General features: G+C 36.3%; 1 protein-coding gene across 5 annotated transcripts in view; it reads left to right on the top strand.

The window, feature by feature from the left end:
* ABCA12 (ATP binding cassette subfamily A member 12) overlaps positions 1-25,112 on the top strand; it is a 187,472-nt gene that overhangs the window by 65,136 nt on the left and 97,224 nt on the right. For 4 of the 5 annotated variants that reach the window (XM_036858905.1, XM_036858904.1, XM_036858903.1 and 1 more), the window contains exons 4-9: positions 5,100-5,191; positions 7,176-7,273; positions 10,254-10,430; positions 12,147-12,325; positions 18,111-18,223; positions 22,660-22,735. In XM_036858905.1, the coding sequence (XP_036714800.1) occupies positions 5,100-5,191; positions 7,176-7,273; positions 10,254-10,430; positions 12,147-12,325; positions 18,111-18,223; positions 22,660-22,735 (735 nt within the window). The remainder of the gene's footprint in view (positions 1-5,099; positions 5,192-7,175; positions 7,274-10,253; positions 10,431-12,146; positions 12,326-18,110; positions 18,224-22,659; positions 22,736-25,112) is intronic. The other variant, XM_036858906.1, reaches the window with a different exon arrangement.

Raw genomic sequence — 25,112 nt, 5'->3', positions numbered from 1 at the left:
TTATTTGTACTTAAAAGTCGGTAATGAATGTCATCTGAAGCTGGAATCAGAACTGGGCCTGGAACAGATTTCATACCTTCTTTCCAGGTGTCACTACATACCCGTATAATTATAATTCTGGGGGAAAAGGGAAAAAATATAAAAAGTTTAATCCTTAAAGACAAAAAAAGAATGTCAGAAGTTTCTTTTTAGGATTTGCCATATGTGTCTTTCCTGTAAGCAATTCCTTTTAAAGACAGAATTACCATGGCACACATGGGTGCCGCCCACACAGGTAGTCTTTCCCACTCACAGGAAATACAGAGACATTCAATATAAGTGCATAAATCCTACCGTTGCAGTGATATCTATAAATTTGACATTTCCCCAATGTAACTGTTGGTAGACATGTCTGAGAAGAAGTAAAACTACTCTGAGCCTAGTTTCCCTCCTGGTATCTTAAATTTAACATTTTGAATCCAAGATGTTTCCCTTATTAAATTCCTTTTCAAAGTAGAGCACTATAAATGCCATAGAGGCCGACTCTACCTCTTCAGCATCTTAGAGGCGGGCCCTTAGCCGTCTCCATGGTACTGTGCATGTGGCTGGGTCCAGTAAAAGGCAGTAAAGTGAGGCCATGGGCCACTTGGAGGTTTGACTCAGGCTTTCTTGCCTCACCCAGAAGGCTGAATTCTCTGGACTCAGGTGAGCCTACATGCTGGATTCAGGGGGCATCCAAGTTTTGCATAATGCCTTAATATACCTCCCAGAGATATCTAGTATGAGAGAGATTCTCTGAGACTTTCTTAGAGCTATTCAGAGTTCCCGAATAGGATTTTTAAATCTCCTGAGTTGGTCCTAGAGAGTGGGATTAGGGAGGAGTCATCAGTGAATAAATCCACTTCTCCGTCACAGCCTAGTGCAGGGTTTCTCAATCTCAGCATTGTTGCTACTTGGGATCAGATAATTCTTTGTTGCGCTGGGCGCTGTGGAATGTTTAGTAGCATCCCTGGCCTCTGCCCACTAGATACCAGTAGCACCACTCCCGTCCAGTTGTGACCACTAAATATTTCTCCAGATATTGTCAAGTATCCCCTGGGAGCAGGGGAGGGAGCACAAAATTGCCCCCAGTTGAAAACCACTAGTCTAGTGAAAGTATGAAGAAAAAGATTTTAAGGTAGCAAGAGGCCTGAATTAGGTTATGATTCTAGGATCTCGCTCTGTAACAAACACAAATGACAGCTCTAGTGTAGCACCCCCAGTCATGTGTTGTCGTCATTCCCTGGGCATGTCCCTACTTAGCTATTACCATTAACGTATTATAATCCCTGTTTTTTTTTATTTGACTTGCCCATTATATTACATATCGTGGGAATTTAATAAATGTTAGTCAGTTTATGAATGAATATGGTGGATACAGTGTAAGATTGATTATATGTTTGTGTCTGTGGTGCCATCTCTGGGTGTTTACTCTTCCAAGGACCTTTGCAGAAGCAGGTGTGCAACAGTGGAGGCAGGGCAGGCTATTTTTAAAAAAAAAAGACGCTTCCTTAGCTGTCAGTTCTTCCAAGCGGTATTCTTTATTATCTATTATTCAGTGCTTGCCATGTGCTAAACATCCTACCATCTGCCAACACAGTGTACTGTAAATAGACTTTTCTCAAGCATTTTACAGTCTGAGGAGAAAATTGATCATTACTTCAAATGGAAAATTCCTCTTATGAGTAAACTGATAAAGAAATTAAATAATAAAATGAAGAAAGGGTGAGCTTCCCTGGTGGCGCAGTGGTTGAGAATCTGCCTGCCAATGCAGGGGACACGGGTTCGAGCCCTGGTCTGGGAGGATCCCACATGCCGCGGAGCAACTGGGCCCGTGAGCCACAACTACTGAGCCTGCGCGACTGGAGCCTGTGCTCTGCAACAAGAGAGACCGCGACAGTGAGAGGCCCGCGCACCGCGATGAAGGGTGGCCCCCGCTTGCCACAACTAGAGAAAGCCCTCGCACAGAAACGAAGACCCAACACAGCCAAAAATAAATAAATAAATAAAATTTTAAAAAAACAAACAAAACATCATGTTGTACACATTAAATATATACAATTTAAAAAAAAAAATGAAGAAAGGGTTACAAAATTCTGGGTAAGGTACTTTCTCTCTTCCCACCTCACCAGCCAGTGCTCGCAGGTTCCAGATTATGAATGAAAAGGGTGCATCCATTTGGTGTCCAGAGATCTTGAAGGTTCTAGTATTGTAAGATTATGTGGGGAGTATAGATACATAAGTATGGGGCTTCAGCTCCATACTGATGGTGAAGGCTGTGTCTTTGTACCATCTTCTTTGTGGGCACTTTGACAGTTAATACTGGTGAGTGCTTATGATGACAGGGCCCAGATAGGCACTTGTTAAGGACATCTCACATAGTACTCACAACAGCCTTGCAGGATAGGTGTATCATTCCTGATTTCCAGATAAGGCTGAAATTTTTTAGGAAGAGGCAGAGCTGGGATTCAAAAGATATCTAACAACTCCAAAGTTCTTTCTTCTACACCCCAGCAACACTGTCTCTTTTTATTTAATCAACCATCCAATCTTACGGTTCAGTACTGTGCTAGGTGTTTCGGATAAAAAGAGCATCATCGTGGTGCCTACTTGCAAAGATGTCACAGCCTAAAATGGAAGAGTGATGGGAATAGGTACACAAACAAACATAATACACTTAAAATTTATATAAAGTAAGTATGTACAAAGTGCTTAAATTATGTAAAATGATGGAAAAGATACTGGTTCTCATTCATCGCTCTAAGAAGCATAGAGTTCTCTGTCTGTAAGTATGGTCAAGCTAATTAGAAAGTTCAGAGATTACACTTAACTCAGTAAGACTGGCTACCTTCCTGTCCTCCTTTAGTAATTTAATAGAGAGTCAAAAGAACTAATTACCTTTGCTTGGGGGAGGTAAGCTGTATTTCAACTTAGAGCCTTAATTCATCTTTTTACCCACAATGCTTGCTGTTGTACATTTATTTTGTGGTTTCCATTTTAAGGGTTTACAGACAATAGTTACGTTGAGCAGTGGCAGAGGACACATGCCATCACACTACACATTGTAAATGCAAAGCAGAACTGGGGAAAATTTGCAGGAAGATGACCAGCAAAGTACGTGTGATATCCCATGCTCTCTCCCTGACAAAAAGCCGTACCAGGACCACCTAAAAGGAGATGAACCACCTCCCCACTCCTGTAACGTGGGATTCATAGGCGACCATGTAATTGTGGGCACTTCCTGGTCAAGGACGGGTCCTGTTAGAAAAGAGGCCTCCAGAGTTCCTCGTCTGGAAGAGCCATTTTCTGTTGAGCAAGTTCAAACCTGTTGAGCCAGCAGCTTGCTGGGAAGGGGATGAACTTGTCTTTGGCATTGAAAGAATATTTGAAGGAATAGTTTTCAGGCTCTTATCTGAACGTGGGAAAATGGGCAAGGTGTCCCCTGTAGAGTTGATGCAGCTTTTGCTTCTCCAAGCTCACGCTTTCTTAATTTCCCATCACCTCTTTTTTGTTTCTCCCCCACTCCCATTTATTTTTCAGTCTCTGTTTTCTCTTGCTCCTTCTTTGTTCTTTTTCATGTTTGTCACTCTCCCTTTGGTTTTTGTTGCTGTCCCTATTCCTTAAGAATTTTATGAAGGCAGTTTTTCCCTTTATTTTCAAAATGTGTTGATATTCAGTAGTGTTTCTTACAGTATTTCAAGCTGAACTAAAAAAATGTTGAGAAAAAGAAAAGTGAACCTGACTTTCTCAAACTTTCTAAAACTTCTCTTTGAGAGCAGGGAAAAGGTTCAGGTCGGTTCTTATTTTTATCTGAACAGTTTTCCCATCCAAATAGTCAGCATAAGGAATGTAAGAAGATTTAGGGGAATACAGTCATGATCATGAATAATTCAAATATACATTAAGAATGCAGAACTTTTGGAGCAACCAGTACATTTTATAGAGAATATTGGAAGAACACTAGGGAATGAAAACAAATATCACCCCTTCTTATCATTTTTATTAAAAGGACACGCTGGGAAAAAAAACAGATTGTTTTTTCCAGTTATAAGTCATAAAGTATCCTGGAACCAGGACTCAGATCTTGTTTCTAAAAGGGGAGGTCAAATCGAACCACAGTAGCAAGCAGAACTTCTTGCTTTTCCACTGTTATCTTTTTATATCCATTCTTACGTACCGTAAGTAAGCTTTTTATAAACAATCAGACAAAATGCAGATTATTCATTCCAGACATCTGGACTTACTTCACTCTTGAAATAGATATATTTATTTTAGACACTTACTTTAGGTATATCAAGTTTTCAAGAAAGTATGATTATTTCCATTTTAATAATAATAAACTAAACAGAGAGCGATGTTTTAAAAAGAGGGTTACTGAATTGTGGAGTGGTCCAATAATATTTTCTTCCAAAAGCTGGTGTGATCATGTTGTGCAGGGATTCCTGGCACCACATGCTATCATTACAGCCTTGATACATTCAGTACATTAAAACCCTGAGTACATCATTATTTCTTTAACACCTGGTGCCACCTGTAATGACACCAACCACAGTGCCTAGCACAGACTAGATATTCAATAAATGTGTGTTCTTCTCCTTCTTTGAATCTGTCTTGCAAGTATTCATCTTTGACAGTCTTCAAAATGCCATCTGTAATTTAACATAGAAAACTTCTTTTTCTTTCGTGGTTGACAAATAAGCAGACCTTGATTTCGGTCTCTGAAGCACCCTTTGACTACCATCTATTTGGGATCCACCATCTTTTTAAAAGAAAAAATATATATCATAAATATTTTCAGTATTTAGCCCTAAAGTTCTTTTTTCTTCCTATAATAGTGAAGTAAAAAATAAGTATTTTAAACCTAATCTAGGCCATTTTCTCTGACTAAAAATTTACCTTGTAGGAGCCCTTATATATTCATTGGTATATGGTTAGGTGAGTTTTGTCATTAAAATCCCAGAAAGTAGATTAAAAATTTGAAAGTCCTAGGAGAGCCCTGGAATCTACCACGTAATACATTGCTGTAACTAACTGAAATTAATGTGAGTGAAGTTACAGAGTTCTTGCTTTTTCTTCTCTAGTGAAATTCTGAGAAAGTCATCCAACCTGGAGAAGGACAGCAATTTATCACTCCAGAGCACTGAAGTTCCAGAAAAAAGGCACACATCACTGGGTAAGCTATCCTCTTCTGCCCAGTTTAGAACAGGCCTTTTGGAACAACCAGTAAAGGTCTAATCTTTAAAAGTTATACTTTTAACTTTTCAAACAAAGATGGAATGCCTAGAATATCCCTAAGAGATCTAAATATTCCTTATGGTTGCCTGAGTGTGGTGGTGCAGTTATGCAAAGGTCTTGAGAATAATTGGAAATTAAATTCTTACTGAAATACTCTCTAGGAGCAAAACCCTAAATGGTACTAGTATAATGTTGAGAATTACACACTTTCCTAGAATTGACTAGGGACTCTTCAGTTGCCTGCAATTAGATGACACTGGGCTGGTTAGAATGCCCAGCAATAAAAAATGTTGGATAGAATCTCAGAGATTTGTCCAAACTTTACATTTTACAGATGAGGAATATGAGGCCCAACAAGGTTAAGCACCCTCCCTGTCCCAGTCATCCAGCTGACCTGGTACTAGAGCAACTGCCAGGATGGGACTTTTCTAGCTAGAGTCTTCTTCCTCCCACTCTACCACTCAGCATCACAGTCATTCATCGTGCTTGTGTACTTCTTTCATTCACAGCTAGACCAGTGGCCCTCAGACACTAATGTGCAGAATACCCACAGGCTGAGCTTCCTGAACCTTATGTCCAGGTGCTTCTGCTGCAGATGGTCTTGAGAGACTCTCGTTAGAAGCCACAAATTGAGAGTAAACTCTCAAAACAGCAGGACTGTTTTATATTCATTAGCAAATATCTATTGGGTGCCTGCTATCATGTAGGCACTGTCTTAGGTACTGAAGATACATTAGTGAACAAAACAAAGATTCCTGTATGTCAGAATATGATTGGTGATCTGGGGAAAAAAAGGAGTACCTTTAAAAATGCCATGCAATATTTAAGATTCTATGATAGTAACATTCCAATATAAGTTGATGGACCAAATGAAAAAAGGTCCTTTGTTATTGTAGTAGGACTATGATGGTGAATGGTTTTGAGGAGTTAACGTGCTGTTGTGAATGATCTCTGGGTGTTTGGCTGAGTAGGTTAAAGCACAGTAGAAATAAGATCATACTGTTATGGTCCAGTAAGCTTTGCTTTGCTCAGTAGCCACAGATTATGTTTCTTAGCTTGGTCAGTCATCTCACAAATGTATTGCTTTGGTCTAGAGGAATCAGTTGATAAATTCTTCAGCCCAGTGAGCATTTTAACAAAGCCTAGGCCCCACTGATGTTAGGTCGCTGTATCTTTGAATATTAAGATTCTTTGCTGTGAGGATAATAAAGTATTTCTGTGCACAGTTTATAAAAGTGAACACACTGGCTTAATGAACATCCATGCTATAGATCTGAACATACTCTTCCAGCTGACGCTCCTGACCAGGAACACTCTGCCACATTATAAATAGTACTGGATGAGGCCGCTTTGGGAATTACTTAATTAGCATATACTGTAGTCTGGACTTACTGCTTCCTCCCATTTATTTGATCTGAAATCCATTCAAAAACCACTTTGGGGAGGAGAGAATTTATGATCCTAAGCAGATTTTAGCCTCCCAATTGAATAATTAAAAAAAAACAACCATTATCACCAGATGCGCATTGGCAGATCCTTTGAACAGATGTTGGGTATGATGGATCTGTGGAGCTAGTGGAGGCACCTCAAATCCTCTAGGCCTGAACAGAAATGATTCAGTTTATTAGGCAATAATATTGGTGATAAAGTTTAATGATATAAACTGGAATGAAAGCAAATGACATCCAAAAATGATTGGAAAAAACCCAAAAGCAGACCAAAACCATCACAGTTTTATGTGGAAGGAAAAACTGATGGACTTTGCCATTTTGCCAGTATGAAACTTTCATGGAAGATGCATATTTGAGCATATTCTTGCTGTGGAGTATATGAGAGCATAAGTGATATTTATGGATTCTTATGTGAACCTGCCTGTGTGTGTGTGTGTATAGTATGCTAATCTCTTCTTTCTTTTACAACAGCCACAGTATTTCCTAGTCCAAGTTCTGATTTGGAAAGTAATGGAACAGATACTTTCAATGGTAGTCAAGTGCTTGCCTGGATCCTTAGTTTGGAAAAGGTAATTTCACTCAGTTTTGTATGGACTCATAAGAAAAAGCAGGTAAACAAATGCCTCTTAGATTAATAGAGGAATCTTCCAAATAGGAAGAGTATTCCCCTTTGGAGTAATACCTCCGGGAGATTCTTTTCTTAGGAGCTCTTTGATAAAAAGCTTAATTTTGAGGCATTCTAAATTCCTTAAGGTCTTGGATATTTATTTACTTCCCTGTTAAGTCCCTTAAATGAACTTAAGATTTTCATTTAGTAAAAAATAGGGTGGCATTACATGTGATCTTTTAATTTCCTGAAGCAGGAAAGAAAAAATGCTGTATGAAAGCAGATGAAGCTTTAACACCCATCAAACTTGCTGCCTTATCTATACTAATAATGCTTTTGGAAAAATTAGAGCTATAAAAAATATCTCCCCAAAGTAATAAAATCCCTTTCCTTAGCGTGGTTTAAAGCGCTTACCTATGGATTTCCGTCTGTTTACCAGTCTTCCACTTTAAGATTCCAGATTGCAAGATGATAAACATCATTTCTATCAGAGGTGTAAACTGACAACCTATGGGCTATATGTGTATGTGTGCACATATACAAGGATTTTGAGAAATTGAATTTGAATGCCTTTAGGCAGAAGAGGTACTCTTCTGTCAGCTGCAATCCCCACTTTTCCTTATTGTCTTTTATCCAACCAGATTCATACATTTTTTTTTTTTATAATTTAAGCCATAGGTATTCCTTTTTATTTTTTATCTTTTATTTTTTATTTTTTTAATTTATGGCTGTGTTGGGTCTTCGTTTCTGTGCGAGGGCTTTCTCTAGTTGTGGCTAGCGGGGGCCACTCCTCATCGCGGTGCGCGGGCCTCTCACTATCGCGGCCTCTCTTGTTGCGGAGCACAGGCTCCAGATGCGCAGGCTCAGTAATTGTGGCTCACGGGCCTAGTTGCTCCGTGGCATGCGGGATCCTCCCAGACCAGGGCTCAAACCCGTGTCCCCTGCATTAGCAGGCAGACTCTCAACCACTGCGCCACCAGGGAAGCCCCCAGGTTCATACATATAAGTTATTCGGCTGGCCCATGAGTCCTGCTTTACGTGCTCTTCAGAAATGAAGAGGAGATCATTTTTAATATTTTGCCATGGAGAGACTACTTCTCTCTCTCTCGCTCTCTCTAACTATCTATCACACACACACATAAGAATTTTTAATAATATATCCATGTCTTATGTAGTAGACGTTTCTTCCATCTGAAACATAGGGACATAACTCTGGTCTTTATTCATATTCCTGTGACCATAACCACTGCTGCTTGATATGTGTCTGTTAGTTCCCCTTGAATTAACATTCTGTATACCTGAGGCATCTTGATAAACTTGTTTATGTCAGTAAGCCAAAGAACAACACAAAAATGTATGTCAGGAAAAAGCACCATACCTGTCAAGGCAATTCTGCCAGTGCTGGTTGAAATATAAGACTTCCAGAGTCAGTCCAGTCTAGATTTGGAAAGTCTAGTTTATATAATAGTTGAGGTACCTAAAGCACCCTGTGTAGCTGAGGAAGCCCTGCCATGTGCCCACGTAATTCCAGTATAAAGCCTCCACAAATCATGCTAGGGTGCAAACTAGGGAAAGTTATTTTATTCCATTCTATTTCTTCTATATTGGTTCCTAGAAGCAAACAGCCTTGCATTGTATCAGTTAAATTCTTTAATAGCTGGAATAGCAGTGCTAGTCTCAAAAATACCACTTTGTTGTATTGAAACTCCCAGGTTCTCTTTCTCACACGGAATAAAATTTCAGAATTTTGTGAGGCAGCACAGAGTCATGTATCCGATGGAGATAAGTCAAAAATGAATTTTCTATGTATAGATACATATTTTCAGAGTAGTTGGAGCAGAAAAGGGATGTAAAAATTAGGATCACATATTGATGCCTCTGTCAGCAATCTCTCTGATTCCTTTTTCTTTCTGGGTACTGCTTTCTGCAACCCTTGCAAGAATAAGTAGAGAAATCATTTTGGGGTGAGTTTATATGTAATGTTAAGAAAGAGATGTGGATGAATGACTAGAAGACCTGGCACCTAGAGTATCTCCTGGAATAAGTGGAGCCTGTCTTGTTTCATTACATTTAGAAGTTGAATCACTGGAAGGTAGAGTGTAGATTTTGTGATATAAAGGGAGGATGAAGTTAGCTAGCCCTCACCTCACAGGTTATAATAATTAATTATTAGGAAGGATGCATTAAATATTGCCACTAACTGTAATTGGCTCTATAAATATCTAAACAACTTAATGGTGAATGTGATCAATATTATAGCTGAAAACAGTGCTGCATCTGTTAACTGGTCTGTACTGTGAAATATATGGGGGACTTCCATTATAAAAATGCTTTCCAATTATTGCCTTTGATAATTATATGCTTGTATGTATTTTCATATATGTGTTTTCTTTTTTCTTTATATGCATAATTCTTAAATGAAATAATTGCTTTGCAAATGAAACACAATCCATGTTTTTCCACTTCTCTAAACAAACACTGTTGGTCTTGAGACTAGACTCTGAAGCTCTTCCTTTTTGGAAGTCTTCCAAAGATCCTGGCCAGTTTCCCATGAAGTGTCACAAATTATCAGGACACCTAAGTCTCTGCTGTTAAATGTCTAGGAAAAGCTTAAGATTTTTAAGCCTGAAGATTTTTGTGAGACAAGATCTAGTACATTTAGGTTGTCTAGTCAGAGACAGGAAATGTGTTCAGTTAAAAAAATCATATGCAAATCTTTTAAATCATAAAGGTGACAGGAGTTACCACATTCACACATTCTCCCAGTGACTTTTCATGGGTAAACCCAATGTATTTTAGTGTTAACTTAATAGTTGCTATAATGCAGGACCTTAAAATGGCTATTATGTAGACAGGTCAGTTTCCTTGAAGACTAGGACACATTACTATCTATATTTACTAACATTATTATACCACTGTTCTCACACACATTGCTTTTACAGCAAAATTCGACTTCAGAAGATATACGAAGAGAACTGTGTGAGAGCTATCCAAGATATACTGCTGATTATGCCTTCTCTTGGACCACTCTAGGGAAAAATGTTTTTAACATATTTTGCCTGTCCAACATGACCCTTTTAGAGTCTTCTCTCCAAGAACTAACAAGCCAGTTCTCTCAGGTGAGTGTAAATATTTTAACATGATCAAGATCTCATAAACAATAGAAGGAAGTGTATTGTTTCCATTCTTGTATACACAAAGTGACTCAAAATGAATCAAAGAGCAAATGCATAGCCCACATGGACTAGGAAATGCTGACTGAAATGTTGGCTCACCTTTGGCATGAATTCCTCGCACAGAGATTCACATACAATGTCTAATTCTAAGTAATATGTCTATTTGCTATTTAAATGTGCAGGATTGAAATTATGTTAATGTTGAACCAAAAATATTGCATTATGGTTAATGTGAAGACATCTTTGTAGATGAAATTTGACTTTGCCCTATGGTGAATGAAGATTGACTGTTTTCTCTGAGATATTTTATTTAAGTGAGATTACTCAGGATACAATGTAAGTTTAATAATTAAACTATCAGAGCCTTATAACTCTCAGAAGTTAGAATAATGGATAATCTTTAAAATGTTTCTTCTAGATCAAACCCAATTTACAAATTTGATTTTTTAATGAAATAATATAATCCCTCTTTCCCAAATATTATATATTAAAACCAAGAACTTTATAATATGGAGTGCTAATGACTATTTTTATATGCTAGTCTTAAATTAAGATGTGAAAATAAGACACTGATAATCTTCTTTTAATGAAACTCCACATACAATGAAAGTTCACAAAAATATTCAGAATTCTCTCAAAATTTTATAAACAGGAATAAATGAAACATGTCCACATCTAACATTTTTCCCCTTGATTCTCTGAATTTTATTGTAAGTAAGTGCAGAATGCTTAAATTACTCTTCAGTAATCTGAGTTTTCCAAATGAACTAGACTAGAGACACTGTTAATAACCCCAATCCAATGTAGAGCACTTAAAATTCTATCTCAGCCAACTCAGCAGTCACGTAGAATGTGTGGTTAAGAATATGTTGTTCAAAATCACATTTTCAGCGTGAAAGACCTTGAATTAAGACAGAACAAAAGCCTGACTTTACTAGTATGAATGAGCTTATTAAGAAGATTGTTTTGGGTGGGAATATAATGAAGGTATTAGTTGGGTCCTGTGATTCAGAGCAAAAGTACAGGTCATGGTTTTCATTTATTTGTTTGCTTATAGTACAAGATATGATTATTACATAGGATATTCACTCTAAATCATTATTATAACTGAAGTTCCTTGTATTCCAGCAGAACTTTGGAAATATTTTATTTTGTTAAGTATGTATAATTGTAATAGTAGACATTTTCATATGTTTGTATGTATACATATTCACACACATATAATACAAAATATATAAATTTTAAGGGTTTCTATGCAAATAATAAATAATATAAGGTCTACTAATGGATATAGAGAAGATGCGTCTGCAGATCCTAAACCAGATCCTAAATAAAAAGAAAAATATTACTCTGAAGCTAATTTTATTTTAAGAAATTAATTTTAATTTCCCAAACACAATTTAAAATATTTTGTATAAACAGTTTTGTTAACCAGACATTAAATATGCCAATTTCTGGAACTATAGGAAAGAATCTAATTATGTATAAGAACATTTGAAATGGTTATAGTTTTTCCAAGTAAAAGATGACTTCAAACTGAATGAAAATCTGAAAGAATTACGTGAAAATCTAAACTTTTAATGTTTTCAAAGGCAGTTAGCCATGTGGTTACAGATGTTGAAGTCTCATTTCACCCTGTTGGTGGTTTTATTTTTTAAGCTATCAAGTGATCCCAATAACCAGAAGACAGTGTTTCAGGAAATGGTCAAAGTGCTGTCGTTTTTCTCACAAGTGCAAGAGCAGACAGCTGTGTGGCAGCTTCTCTCCAGTTTTCCTAATGTGTTCCAGAATGACACGACACTAAGCAATCTATTTGATGTTCTTCGAAGTGCAAACAGGTAAGAAAAAGTAAGAATTAAGGGGAATGTTACTGTTCATAAAGAAGTTTTTCTTTTTTTTTTTTTTTAATATTACCTTTAGGATCACTGGTAGGTAGGTAATTTAAACACAGCAAATAATCTTTCAGCACCTTATTGCAGATTTTGGCAACGAAACTAAGTGTATTAGTTAAGCAAAGGAGAAACACACATTGTGGTCATCAGGATTATTGACAGGTTTATGGGGAAACAAGGAGGAACGCTAATCATAACATCTATAGTGTCAGTTGGTATCCCAGAACTTCTGAGAAAGATGGTAGAGCAGGACCAATGGTAGATTGGAACTCAGGCTCACTCAGGGACAACCAGGGCTCTGTGCATCTAGTATTTTAACTGTTCAAGAAGAAAATATTTCATTGGGTTTTGGTTGGTACTACACAGTAAAAAACAACCCCATTGGCTAGAGTTTACACCAAGCCACCCCAAGGGGGTTGGCCTCCCTCATGTGCAGCCAGCTTAAGCCTGCATATTGGGTTGGCTTTATTTGACACATATGACACAAAGATTTGAAAAATTTTGCAGAAGAAACCCTTTTAAAGCCTGCATTCCTCATAAAAGAGATCTGAGCATGGCCAGCATTCAGAGTTTGATGGACACATACTTAGGTTTTGGCTGTCCTGTCTAGCTAATTTGGAAATGTGCGTTACACAAAACAACAACAACTACATTAACAACTAGCAATTACTGAGTGCCTGTTACATGCCAGACACTTTACTGGACCCTTTATATGTATCACATTGAAACTTACAACAGAACTATTATTTATTTTGTAAGTGAGATAACAGAAGGTTATAAAAATTAAATATTTGATGATCATGCAGCTAGGAGGGTTTGAACCTGGGTTTTTTAACTCCAGAACCCAGACTGCCTCTCTAATATGTCACTAAGAGCACAGTGGATTCCATCGCTAATCTCTGAAGCACCAGAAGAGTTTTCTCATCTTCTCTGGTAAGCTTCCAAGAGTTTATATTTGTTCAAAGACCTTATAATAAGCCCTCATGTTGTTGCATTAATTTCATTTGATTCTCACAACAGTGCTTTGAGATTGAGACTACAGATATCCCCATTTTATAAAAGAGGAAACACACCCTCATGGAGGTCAAATGACTTCCTCAAGGTTCTACAACTAGTAAGTGGTAAAGCTAGGACCTGAACTCAAGGAATCCGAACCCAAGTCCTGTGCCCTTTCCACAATAACATGTCATAACTAAGCTATTAGAAGAAGCAAGATATTAGGAAATTTGACTTGGTCCTCATTTTGGCTCTTAGGGAAATTTTCACTGACCCAGAGTTTTGACACGCGATTCTTTCCCTCCTTTGTATATTCTGTTTTAGAAAACAAACAGGTAAATCAAAAGAGAAAGGGGATTGTCTGAATTGTATAATGTAGCAATGAAAAGAGTCAAGATACTATTCAGACCACAGTAAGATATCACTAACACTCACTAGAATGGGTAAAATTTTAAAAGATGGACAACACCAGTCAGCGGCAAGAATGTAGAGCAGGGGGCTTCCCTGGTGGCACAGTGGTTAAGAATCCGCCTGCCGATGCAGGGGACACGGGTTCGAGCCCTGGTCCGGGAAGATCCCACATGCCATGGAGCAGCTAAGCCTGTGCACCACAACTACTGAGCCTGTGCTCTGGAGCCCACGAGCCACAACTACTGAGCCCACGTGCCACAACTCCTGAAGCCCACGTGCCTAGAGCCCATGCTCCGCAACAAGAGAAGCCACCGCAATGAGAAGCCCACGTACTGCAACGAAAAGTAGCCCCTGCTCGCCAGAACTAGAGAAAGCCCGCGCGCAGCAACGAAGACCCAACGCAGCCAAAAATTAATTAATTACTTTTAAAAAAACGTAGAGCAAATGGAACTTTCATACATTGCAAGTTAGAGTGTAAAATGATACAACCATTTCAGAAAACAGTGTGACAGGTTCTAATGAAGTTAAAAATAGCTCCATATGATATAGCAGTCTACCCCTGGATATTTACCCGAGCAAATGAAAACATATGCTCACATGAAGACTTGTATGCTAATGTTTATAGCAGATTTATTCATAATAGCTAAAAATTAAGGGAAAAACAAATATCCATAAACAGAATGGATGAAAAAATTAGTAGTTTACTTATACATTGGAATTCTACTCAGTAAGAAAAATAAACAGATTGCTGAATCCCACAACAACATAGATAAATCTCATGAATATTATGCTGGCAAAAAAAACCCAGACCAAAAAACAAAAAAGGAACACATACTAGATGTGTAGATATTATGTTATTGACAAAATTAATGTATGGTGTTAGAAATCAGATCAGTGGATCTTGGGAGAACTGTTGGAAGCATGGCAAAACTTTTTTGGGGTGATCCAAATATATCTTAATTAGCATGGTAGTTAAATGAGTGTATATATTTGTCAAAACTCATTGAACTGTAACTTCAAATAGGTGCATCATATTTTATATGAATTATACCTCATGAAATTTCATTATTAAACAACAAATAAAAACCAAAAATGCCACAAAATAATACTCACTGGAAGGTGGAAGATCCAAAAAATACTCTCGGGTCAAAAATAAATAAATTAATTAAAAATACGTCAGACATTATTTTGGTAGAGTAAATTACATAAGGACGTTGCACGGTGACTATTTTAATTCTCTTCAAATTTAAAATAAAATTACTGCATTATGCAATAGGGTATAGTCTCAGGTAATGATTAGAATGTTGTAAACCAGTCTACCTAATAATGAAAACAGCTTTTAAAAGAAATCGCTTCAAATTATTATAAAGCAAGTGACATTTGACTTTTATCTAACCTGAATAACTTTTTTTTAAAGTAGTTGACTTTTACTTATTTATTATTATTTAGTTAACTAATTAATTAATTTAAATTTTTATTGCCAATTTATATACTTGTTTTTTCTAATATGATAGCCTCCTGCCACCTGTGAGATTTTTTAATTTAATAAATTCGACACGTTACATTTTGTAAATTTAAGGTGCACAGTGTATCACATGTGATTTTGAGCACTTGGTGTGCTATTATTACTAAGGAATTGAATTTTTAACTTTACCTTTAATTAATTTAAATTTTAAACACTGATACTTGATCCAGTTATTAGAAAAACTTTTAATATGTTTGAAACAACATGGGTATGTGAATCTACTTTTCACTGATAATTGTAATGAAATCCAAATACAGATTAAGTACTTTCAATGAAAATTTAGCATCTGAGTTGAGATGCTTCATAAGTGTAAAATATACAGTGAAATTTGAAGACAATACAATAAAAGACAAAATACTTTATTAATATATTTTATATTGATTAGGTGTTGAAATTATAACATTTTGGATGTATTGGTCAAATAAAATATATTATTAAATTAATTTCATCTGTTTCTTTTAACTTCTTTTAATGTGACTACTAGAAAATTAAAAATTAAATATGTGGCTTGCATTATATTTCTGTTGGAGAGCCCTTTATAAACCTTTTTTTAAAGTTAAATCTTCTTTACTATTATTATTAAACTAACAGTATCACTAAAATCTGTAAATTCTTCACAAATGACTGTATTTTATCATCAAGTCATTGGTTTATCTTACTCTTTGTTGATCAAGTAATATGGACAAATAAACCCCATAAAAAGGTTTTGAGGTTATTTACACCAGCAATTTTGCAAAGTTGTAAGTTGTTATATAGTTCAGTCACCAAAACCAGATTATATAATGTTACGATTATGACAGAGGTTAGCAAAAATGAGTAATCTCAAAAGTCAAGAAGTGTATATGAAAAAACATACATGATATTCACCATTTATGAGGAAGAAGTTGTGCTGAGATATGAATCACAAAAACTCCTTTTTAAATTACCTTTACATATAAGGAGACTTGTTTTGGATAACTTCCATTTATATATGATGAAAAGGACAGAAAAACAAAATCAATGAAATGAAATAAAAGTATTTTGATCAATAGTTTAAAGGATTTCAGAGAGGACAATGGTCAGGTGTCATTTTTAAGTCACGTTTTGTTAGAAAAAGATGAATTAAGTCTTCTGACATTTTTATTAATGATATTAATAACAATAATGCTGACAGTTACAATGAGATTGCCAAGTGTTCAGTCTTTGAAGGTGTTACTTTGAGACAACAGATTAGCTGAGTCAAGCAGAAGGCCAAGCTGGGAGAAGGCTGGTAGAGATCTATAACCTCAGAACATTTAACTGGTCTCCATGATGACCAGGGTTCAGAAGTAACTCAAAGTCTGAGAACCAGGAGATTCTTGGGGGCAAATATAAAAATGCCTGAGGTGTTGACTGTTATGTATATAGAGCAGAAATGAAAAAAATACAGCCATGCCCCTATGGCCAAACACACAGCTGTAAAAACAAGCTAACAATGCTGTGGGCTCAGTGCAGAAATGTTCTGTCCTCCTCCCTGCCATGTTGGGGCAAAGTGCCAGAGGCAAGACATAAAGTGGAAAGAACATAAACTTTGAAATTAGACAGAACCAGTTCTATTTATTTGGATAACCTCGTGTAAGTTATTTAACTTTTTGAACTTTAGTTTTCCTGTCTATAAAACAAAACAAATGAAAATGACTTTATGGAACTATTAGAGAAGTAAATAAAATTATAAATATATATATGCTTATATATAGACACATATCTACTAGAAACTAGAGGATACTCTTAGCTCTCTAAATATTTTCATTCATAGCTAGGGAGCTAAAATTAAAATGATCTTAATTTAAATATTAAAACTTCCAAAAATATGGTAGAAAGTATATGCACATGCTGTTGCTGGAGTGAACCTTCAGTTGATTAGGATACATATGGAAAAACTATCACCTAGTATGTGTTACATTTAACTTCACAGTGGCAAATCCTTAACAAAGCCTTTTAAGTTACTACTCATGTATATTAAAGCATTGCCTCACAGTATTTGTGAAATTCAGACATACTTGTACAATGCTAACATTTTTAAAATGTGCTAATGACAATAAGGAGATAAAAAAGGCATTTCTTAAGTCACTAGTTGATTTTTTGGAAATATGGAATGAACTCCAGCATAAGTGAATTTGCTGATTGTTCATCCACAGTGTAGACTGCCCATCTTATTAGTAACATAAAAGTCATAGGAAGACAGTGCCAGTTAGTCTGGATATTAATTTTGAGCTACCCCTGGAGCAGTGCCTATGGGCCATTTAAGGGATAGAATGCAGTCTTTAATTAGGGCAAGCTCCATTTTTTTTTTCAAAAGCATTACCATTTGTTTACCTTTGTAAAGGTAAATATCAAATGCTTAATTAATAATTATTCTTGAAACTGGATCTTTTATCTGGGCTTGATTTTTAATGAAAATAATTTCCAATATTTAATTTTTTCTTTTAATTAAAAAAAAAGAAGTATCCTTTCACTGGAAGCTTCTATTTCTAACCACTTATTTTTAGGTCTTAACAAAGAAAAAAAAAAAAAACTGACATGAAATTCACTTCTTACTTTAAGGCCTTTTAGGTTTTAGAATCCTGGAAAGGTGAAGTGCTCTGTCCGGTTCAAGAACACTTTGTTGGGATTTTGTGCATAAACAGACAAACAAGTAATTAGACGACAAAAGCAGCATCTTGTTTCTTATGTTATAAGAATAGTTTTCTATACTGTAGCTATTTTCTCCTTGAATAACCTTTTGTTTCTGTCTGCAAACCTTGAAATGCAATCTGGCTTAATTGTTTTTCAACTTGTTAGTGCGCTGCTGGCTGTGCAGAAGGTTTATCCACGTGTTACAACTAACGAAGGTTTCAGAACTCTCCATACATCTGTTAAACATCTGCTTTACACTTTGGACTCCCCATCTCCAGGTATTATACTTCCATCTTCCTGTATTCAATTCTGTGTTGCAATTCTGTATTCAGTTCCATTAAAAATAAAAAACGAAGTACAAGTGAAGTAATCAGTTATGGATGGTATTATTCTTAGGTGGGGACATAAGCTACAACTAAATCTGGGTCTTTAGATAACCAAAGTGTGGAGACAAGGAGAAATGGCCAGAAAAGAGGCTGTGACTTTCTAGGATTTTTATTTTGGTAAAAATGATCTCTTTTAGTTATATTATAAAGCTATGTTTATAGTTGGTATGAAAAATAAATATCAGAGTAAGGGAGTAAGCCTCAGCAAGTAGATTTCTACCACTACTTTTTGAACAAAAGCCTACACTGAATCGCAGTATCTTTGCCCTCATTTCCAAATTTTGTCTTTTTAATCAGGATGAGTCTTTGGTAAAAATATACCCCTCAACCAGCCATCTTGAAAATGCATGATGGACATCAGAGCGTGAATAGATCAGTATAGATCTACTGTCACTTATAGGTATAAGACAGACAATAGCATGTTGCTAGTGAATCAGAAAAAAATCACCTTTGCATATAGAGGATAGCATTATATACCACACACATGGAAATACACAGACACACACACAGCCATATACAGACAAACATTTAGGGCTATAAGGAATAAATCCCTACTTCCCAAGTAAAATGTTTCGTTAGCATTTACCTCTCCTGAATGAATTTAGAAATAGGCTTTCTCAACTGAGTTTGTCAGCTTTTAAATATGTAGACTTTACCTTTGGATTACTGATAAGTGTCCTGAGAGCATCAGGTCACAACCTGATTGTTTATTACAAGGTCTTTATCAGTTTTCATATGAATAGCAGGTTTGGAAAGGCTTTGAAGACTTCTCGAAGGAGGGTCTAACATACACTGGGATACCAATTTCTGTTAGTCTAGAACATTTTTTTTTTTAGAACATTTTTTATATCATCAATTACAGAATTAATGACTAGCTTGCAAGATTGACTGTTGTTAAATTCAGTGGTCTTGACGAACATTAAGGTTAAAAAAAACTTGCGCTTTTAAAAAAGTCCAGACCAGAAAACCAGACAGTACAGTAAAAACCACTAATTATCTCCTCTGTATATTTTTATATTTTCATTTTAAAGACTTGAGAACTTCAAGTTTCTCCTTACCATTCTTTTCCTTTTCATCTTCAGACTCACACCTTGTAATTGTAAAGTAGAGGGATGAAGTTGAAAATTTTTTACAAAGGACAAAAGCTCCTCAGTGCCTTAGAAGCAAAAGAACCTGTCATTAACTGAGGCAGCAAAACACTTTTTTCTGTTGAACAGTATAACTAACTCAATTTTCAATCCTTAACAATGACCATGTCTCATGTCTATGAATATGCTAATGATTTTGGCATGTATTAAGCCATGGCACTGGATAGTCAGGATGACAAGGAAATACATCAAGGAAATGTGTTTTTATTCTTAAAATTAGATGTGCTTATATTTGTTTGTTTTTTAATTTCCTACACATGTGACTTTATCAGTCTGAGGATACCAACGCAGTAGCATTAATGTCAATTCCTAAGTCATTAACCCTAAGCCCCTACCTACCTGCCTGAGCAGAAATTTCATGGCTTTTGAAAAATCCTTCCAGGTATTTCTGGGAATCCTTCAGGAAACTCAAACTTGTTTTGAAGTACAGACACCTGCCACGTTGCCCAAGCCACCCATGCTTAGTCTCCATGGTGTTTAGCGGTATTTGTGAACATACTTCTTCCCTTGGCTTTACACTCAGTAAACTGGAGTGGAATGGTCTCTTATAGCAGAGTTGCTTGGGTCCTCTCTAATGCATGACAGGGCTCAGATAGCTTTGAAGGTCTCACTCCTCTCTTTCAAAGAAAAAATAAAAAGGTAGTATTTTTTGTGTCAGTGATAAATGTTTTATTATCTTAAGTTCCTTCTATCATCAAAAACAACTCTATAAGAGATAGTTATTATCCCATTTTGCAGACAAAGAAACTGAGGCAAAGGGAGGCTGGGCACTTTGCCTGTGTTATACATCCAGCAAGTGAGTGAACCTGAGATTAGAGCCTAGATCTGTCTAAGCCCAAAGCCAGGCCCCCAAGCTCTTTGTTAGATGGCCTCACTCATATTTACCATCTGGGACATATACACACTATGATAGCTCACACAAGTACCTGCCACCACCAAACCTCAGAATGGCTCCACTTTCGGCCACTGATGGAGTCTGACTATTTGTGTCAGATTCCTTCCCACATGATACATTTTTTGATAGCCATTGCCCCATTCCTTTCCACACCACATGTCTGTTTCTAATTCAAACCTCCCCACCCCATGTCTAGTTCTGATTCAACCCTGGTTATGAACATAGTTCAAGGCTTTTTCAGAAGCCTCCTCAGCAACCATGATAATATGGAGATGCTAATAAACACTTGGGAAGAAGCTTGTCTCCTAACTTCCTGTTTTAAGGAGTCTAATTCTCAGCTCCTCCCCACTGAGGATCCCTACTTCACAGTTTAGTATTTTCATTTATAAAACTGAGTTTTGAGAGCAAAGATTACCTTTTTGGCTCATTGAAGTTTGCTGTTTTGCAAAGTAGTAAATTACATGAAATTACATCTTTAAAAACAGAAAGCAATCTTTTACTGGTGAAAGAGGTTATCTGTGCACTGGATTTCTTTCTGTGTCTTTGGGCACCCTTTTTATATATGCCTAATTCTACAAATAAAATAAAATCTGACTTTTTAAAGGTCTGTAACAATTTCCACTTCATTAAAGCCTATTTAATACAGTATTTCTTCTCAGACACCTTAGAGTCCAGAATGAAAAGTGACCAGAGGGAAGAGTCCATACTTAACATCAAGATCAAGCCTATAATTGATATGTATAAAGTTAATTTCTATTAGTTATTCATTTGAATAGCGTGATGAGGAAGAGACACTCCATAACCATATAGAATACAAATGCTAATGAACTTGCTCAGCATCACATAGGAATTCAAAGTGAGCAAGATATGATCTTGGGAAAATGGTTTTATATACTTTTACACTGCAAAAGCATATAGGTCTCCAGAGTCCTATCCTGGTTATTCCATATATGGATGCCGATAAATAATAGTTATTACCATTATTAATTAGGTTTATTTATTCTGGGTATCTTCTTCTTGGTCCTTTCACTCACTAATGCATTGCTATCATTAGAGTAATAATACTTAGCTGCATCTTGAGCAGAGCAGAGAACTCCCTTCTGCCAGAGAGGAAAACTGAAAAAGCCACTCTGCCAGATACTAGGGACAGAGCAGACATTACTCAGACATGACTGATACAGACGTAGACAAGGAGGTCTTTAATTCTGTGAGTCTTTTACACACATGCTTAAACAAAATGATCAGCATGAGAAAAGTACAGATGGTTTCCTAGTTTTGTGCTAGGACCTTCTTAGAAGGCTTTAGAACACGCGAACTAGAGACAACGGGAGAAGCGTTAAAGCTGGCAGTAAAATATCCTATTGAAAATGATTAGGCCAATGTTAAAAAATGACAGCACTAAAACTACTGGATGATTTATAAGGAATTAGTAGTGTCTACAGGGAAGACTGAAATAAGTAATACCGTTTCTTTAAAGGGGCCGAATGAAAGCACTGGATTTATGATGTTTTTATTTATGTAGTAGCTGTTTAAAGTATTTCATTTTCAATTTTGCATGTGAATGTTGTTGCACACTTACTCTTTAACAATACAATGTTATGCAGCAAGCTGAATAAGGAACCTGTTTAACTTCTAGGGACAATTCTCTGTGTTGAATTAGATCTTCACATATGGTTTCCATTAGACCCAACTTAGTGATTGCCTTCCACACTCCAAACTTTCATATTATTTGAGACCACTCAGAATGGTTCTGTTAACATTAGCCAGTTTGCATTCACAGCTGCATTCAGTTGAAATCACTGGCTGCTTTTTGAAAGACAGAAAATATACATTAGTGATGGTAGATGTTTCCTACGGCCACATTCTAGACAACCGAAGACAAACAAACAAAAAAATCCAGTGACCCGTAAGACTGAAATTGGCTTCGTTTGATTAAGAAGTCATGGGGTAGTCAATTTGCATTATGATATTTAAGAGTCATCTATGCATACAGGTCTTAGGATAAAATAATGCAATGGTTTGATGCACAGAGAAATAATTTGTTCGAAATACATATGCTTGACCATTGGAATTATTTCAATTAGTAGGCATCTATTTCCTATAAATATCTTAAATGTTTCCAACTGAAAGAGCTTAGACATCTCTTGTAAAATCCTTTGGAGAAAAATTCTGCAGACTTCCTGCATTTTTTTCCCATTAATTTGACCTGGGATGATTTTTGCTTAGAAAAATAAATCCTTTACGAAAATGTTAAATATTCTCCTATATAAATATTATCACTTTAGGTGGCTGTGATAATACAACACATGTGTGGAGTGAGGAAGATGGACAGTCTCTATCCCCAAGCAGCCTGGCTGCACAGTAAGTCTTTGTTGGTTTGTTGGTTTGTTTCTAAACTGGTAAGTAACTTGGCTGAATAAGCAATCAAAACAATTCATAAACATAATTCTTTTATCAGTATATAAGGCCATGGAATAGAAAAATCAATTATTGACTGACCACAGAAAAAGATACAGTTGAAGTGCAGTAAAGTTGAAAGTTGTTTTTTGGTATTATTCAATGGTACTTTCAGATAATGCAACATGAGGATCTGTTTTTCAGTTCTAAGATTGTATAACTACATCCCACATGTTCTGTCTGGATTGGTTACCTTATGTCTATGAGGAGAATCTAGCTGGAGGCCCAATTTCCAACTCTTTTCAGGTCTTTCATCATGAAAGATGTAGAAGTCACCAATTTTTTACATTACTATTTATTTCGGTTTTTAAAAATCACGATATTTTGTATGCTCACTCAAGGTAATGCAAACTTTGGTTGCTTCAGTAGTATTCAGGTAGCCAAAACTGTTTATAGGTAATTTAATTTTGGACTCTTTGTGGGGCATGTAAATATGTTGTCTCAGGAATAGGCAGTGGAAATAACAGCAGTTACCTTAGCTTCTAAGGACCATTAATCTAAGCAGTTCTCTGAAGTAACTGTAATAGTTATGGTAGAAGCTGACTGAAGTAACCGCATATAGTTCAAGGCAAATTTAGAGACTAGGTGGCCTGTTATGTAAAAGGTTGTTTTGGCCTGATAAATTATACTATTGAAATTCTTTAACTTTAGTCCCAAAGGATGTATTTTTGTGCTAATGGAAATGTGTACAAATAAAAACAAATAATAGGACTTACTTTTAACCATTCATTTCTTTTTCTAAAATAAAATCTATGCAATTGTTTATAAACTTTCTGTTATTCAATGAGAAGTTCCCTAACTCTGGGTAATTCTAGGCAAAATCCTTCCATCAATAACCACCTCCTCTTTCTGCTCCCACATCTCTCCTCCTCTAAGGTGGCTGAACCAGATGCTTCTCCCAAGAGCAATCTCACAGCTCTGGGCAATTTTACCCCAGACAGGATTCCATGTTCCAAATAATCAAGTCTTTTAAACACATTCTCTGTATAGCCAGAAAAATAATTTTTTTAAAAAACCTCTGAACTGAATGAAGTAAGAAAGAGAAAAACAAATACCGTATGCTAATGCACATATATGGAATCTAAGAAAACAGTACTGATGAACCTAGTGAAAGGGCAGGAATAAAGACGCAGATGGAGAGAACGGACTTGAGGACACGGTGGGGAAGGGGAAGCTGAGACGAAGTGAGAGAGTAGCACTGACATATATACATTACCAAATGTAAAAGAGATAGCTAGTGGGAAGCTTCTCCGTAGCACAGGGAGATCAGCTCGATGCTTTGTGACGACCTAGAGGGACGGGATAGGGAGGATGGGAGGGAGGCTCAAGAGAGAGGGGATATGTATACTTATAGCTGATTCACTTTGTTGTACAACAGAAACTAACACAACGTTGTAAAGCAATTATACTCCAATAAATATATATATATATATATATTAAAAAAACCTCTGAATTGAGACAACTGGATGCTTATTGCTGAAGCCAGGTATCTTTATCAGAGCCTTGGGGCATCCATAGCATTGATAATGTTAGCGCTTCAGACCTGAAAATTCCACAGCAAATGTAGTTGGTTACTGACAGCTAGCTGACAGTTTATTAGAAAGAATTCAATACTTTTAAGATGGCTCTTGTTGAGATTGATGCAATTAAGGGATTTCTTATCTTTGGACTTCCTTTCCCTCCCCACTTTAAAATAATCATAGACTGGCAGTACTTGGCATGAGATAAAAATGTTTATGGTCCAGAATTTTCTAAAGAAAGCTGCTCAAAAAAATTTTTTTTCCTCAGAGCTCTTCTCCTTCATTATTTTTGCACTAAAGTTAATTATTTTTTATTGTGTTTGTGTGTGTGTGTGTGCACACACATGCATGCATACATCCATAAGCTCATCTTTAGTTGTAACCATTCTTGAGAAATAGGTGAGATTTTTATATAAAGAATACATAAATTAAATCGTTTAAAGGAATACTTGGATGTTTATGCCAAAACAGTGGCACGTATGTATCTTAATTTTTGGTGTATCTTAAATCTAATCTCAAAAATCTTGGCAATCACATATTCTTTATGGAACTAAGATAATGCTTAGATGATATTTCAAGGTCACTTTTAGCCCAACATTCTTCTATTTAAAGCTTGAAAATTCACCATTCACCATTCTTGTGCCGTTTCATCTGGAAAGGTAGACCAGTATTTTGCTACTGAGCACAGCACCAGAACGGAAATGGCTCAATGCTATAATGATTAAGACAAAGAGGAAGACAAACACAAAAAAAAGAGAGGT

Source organism: Balaenoptera musculus, chromosome 7 (genome assembly GCF_009873245.2).
Source record: "Balaenoptera musculus isolate JJ_BM4_2016_0621 chromosome 7, mBalMus1.pri.v3, whole genome shotgun sequence".
NCBI lineage: Eukaryota > Metazoa > Chordata > Mammalia > Artiodactyla > Balaenopteridae > Balaenoptera > Balaenoptera musculus.
The sequence above is the reverse complement of the archived record's forward strand: the minus strand, read 5'-3'. Positions and strand labels throughout refer to the sequence as shown.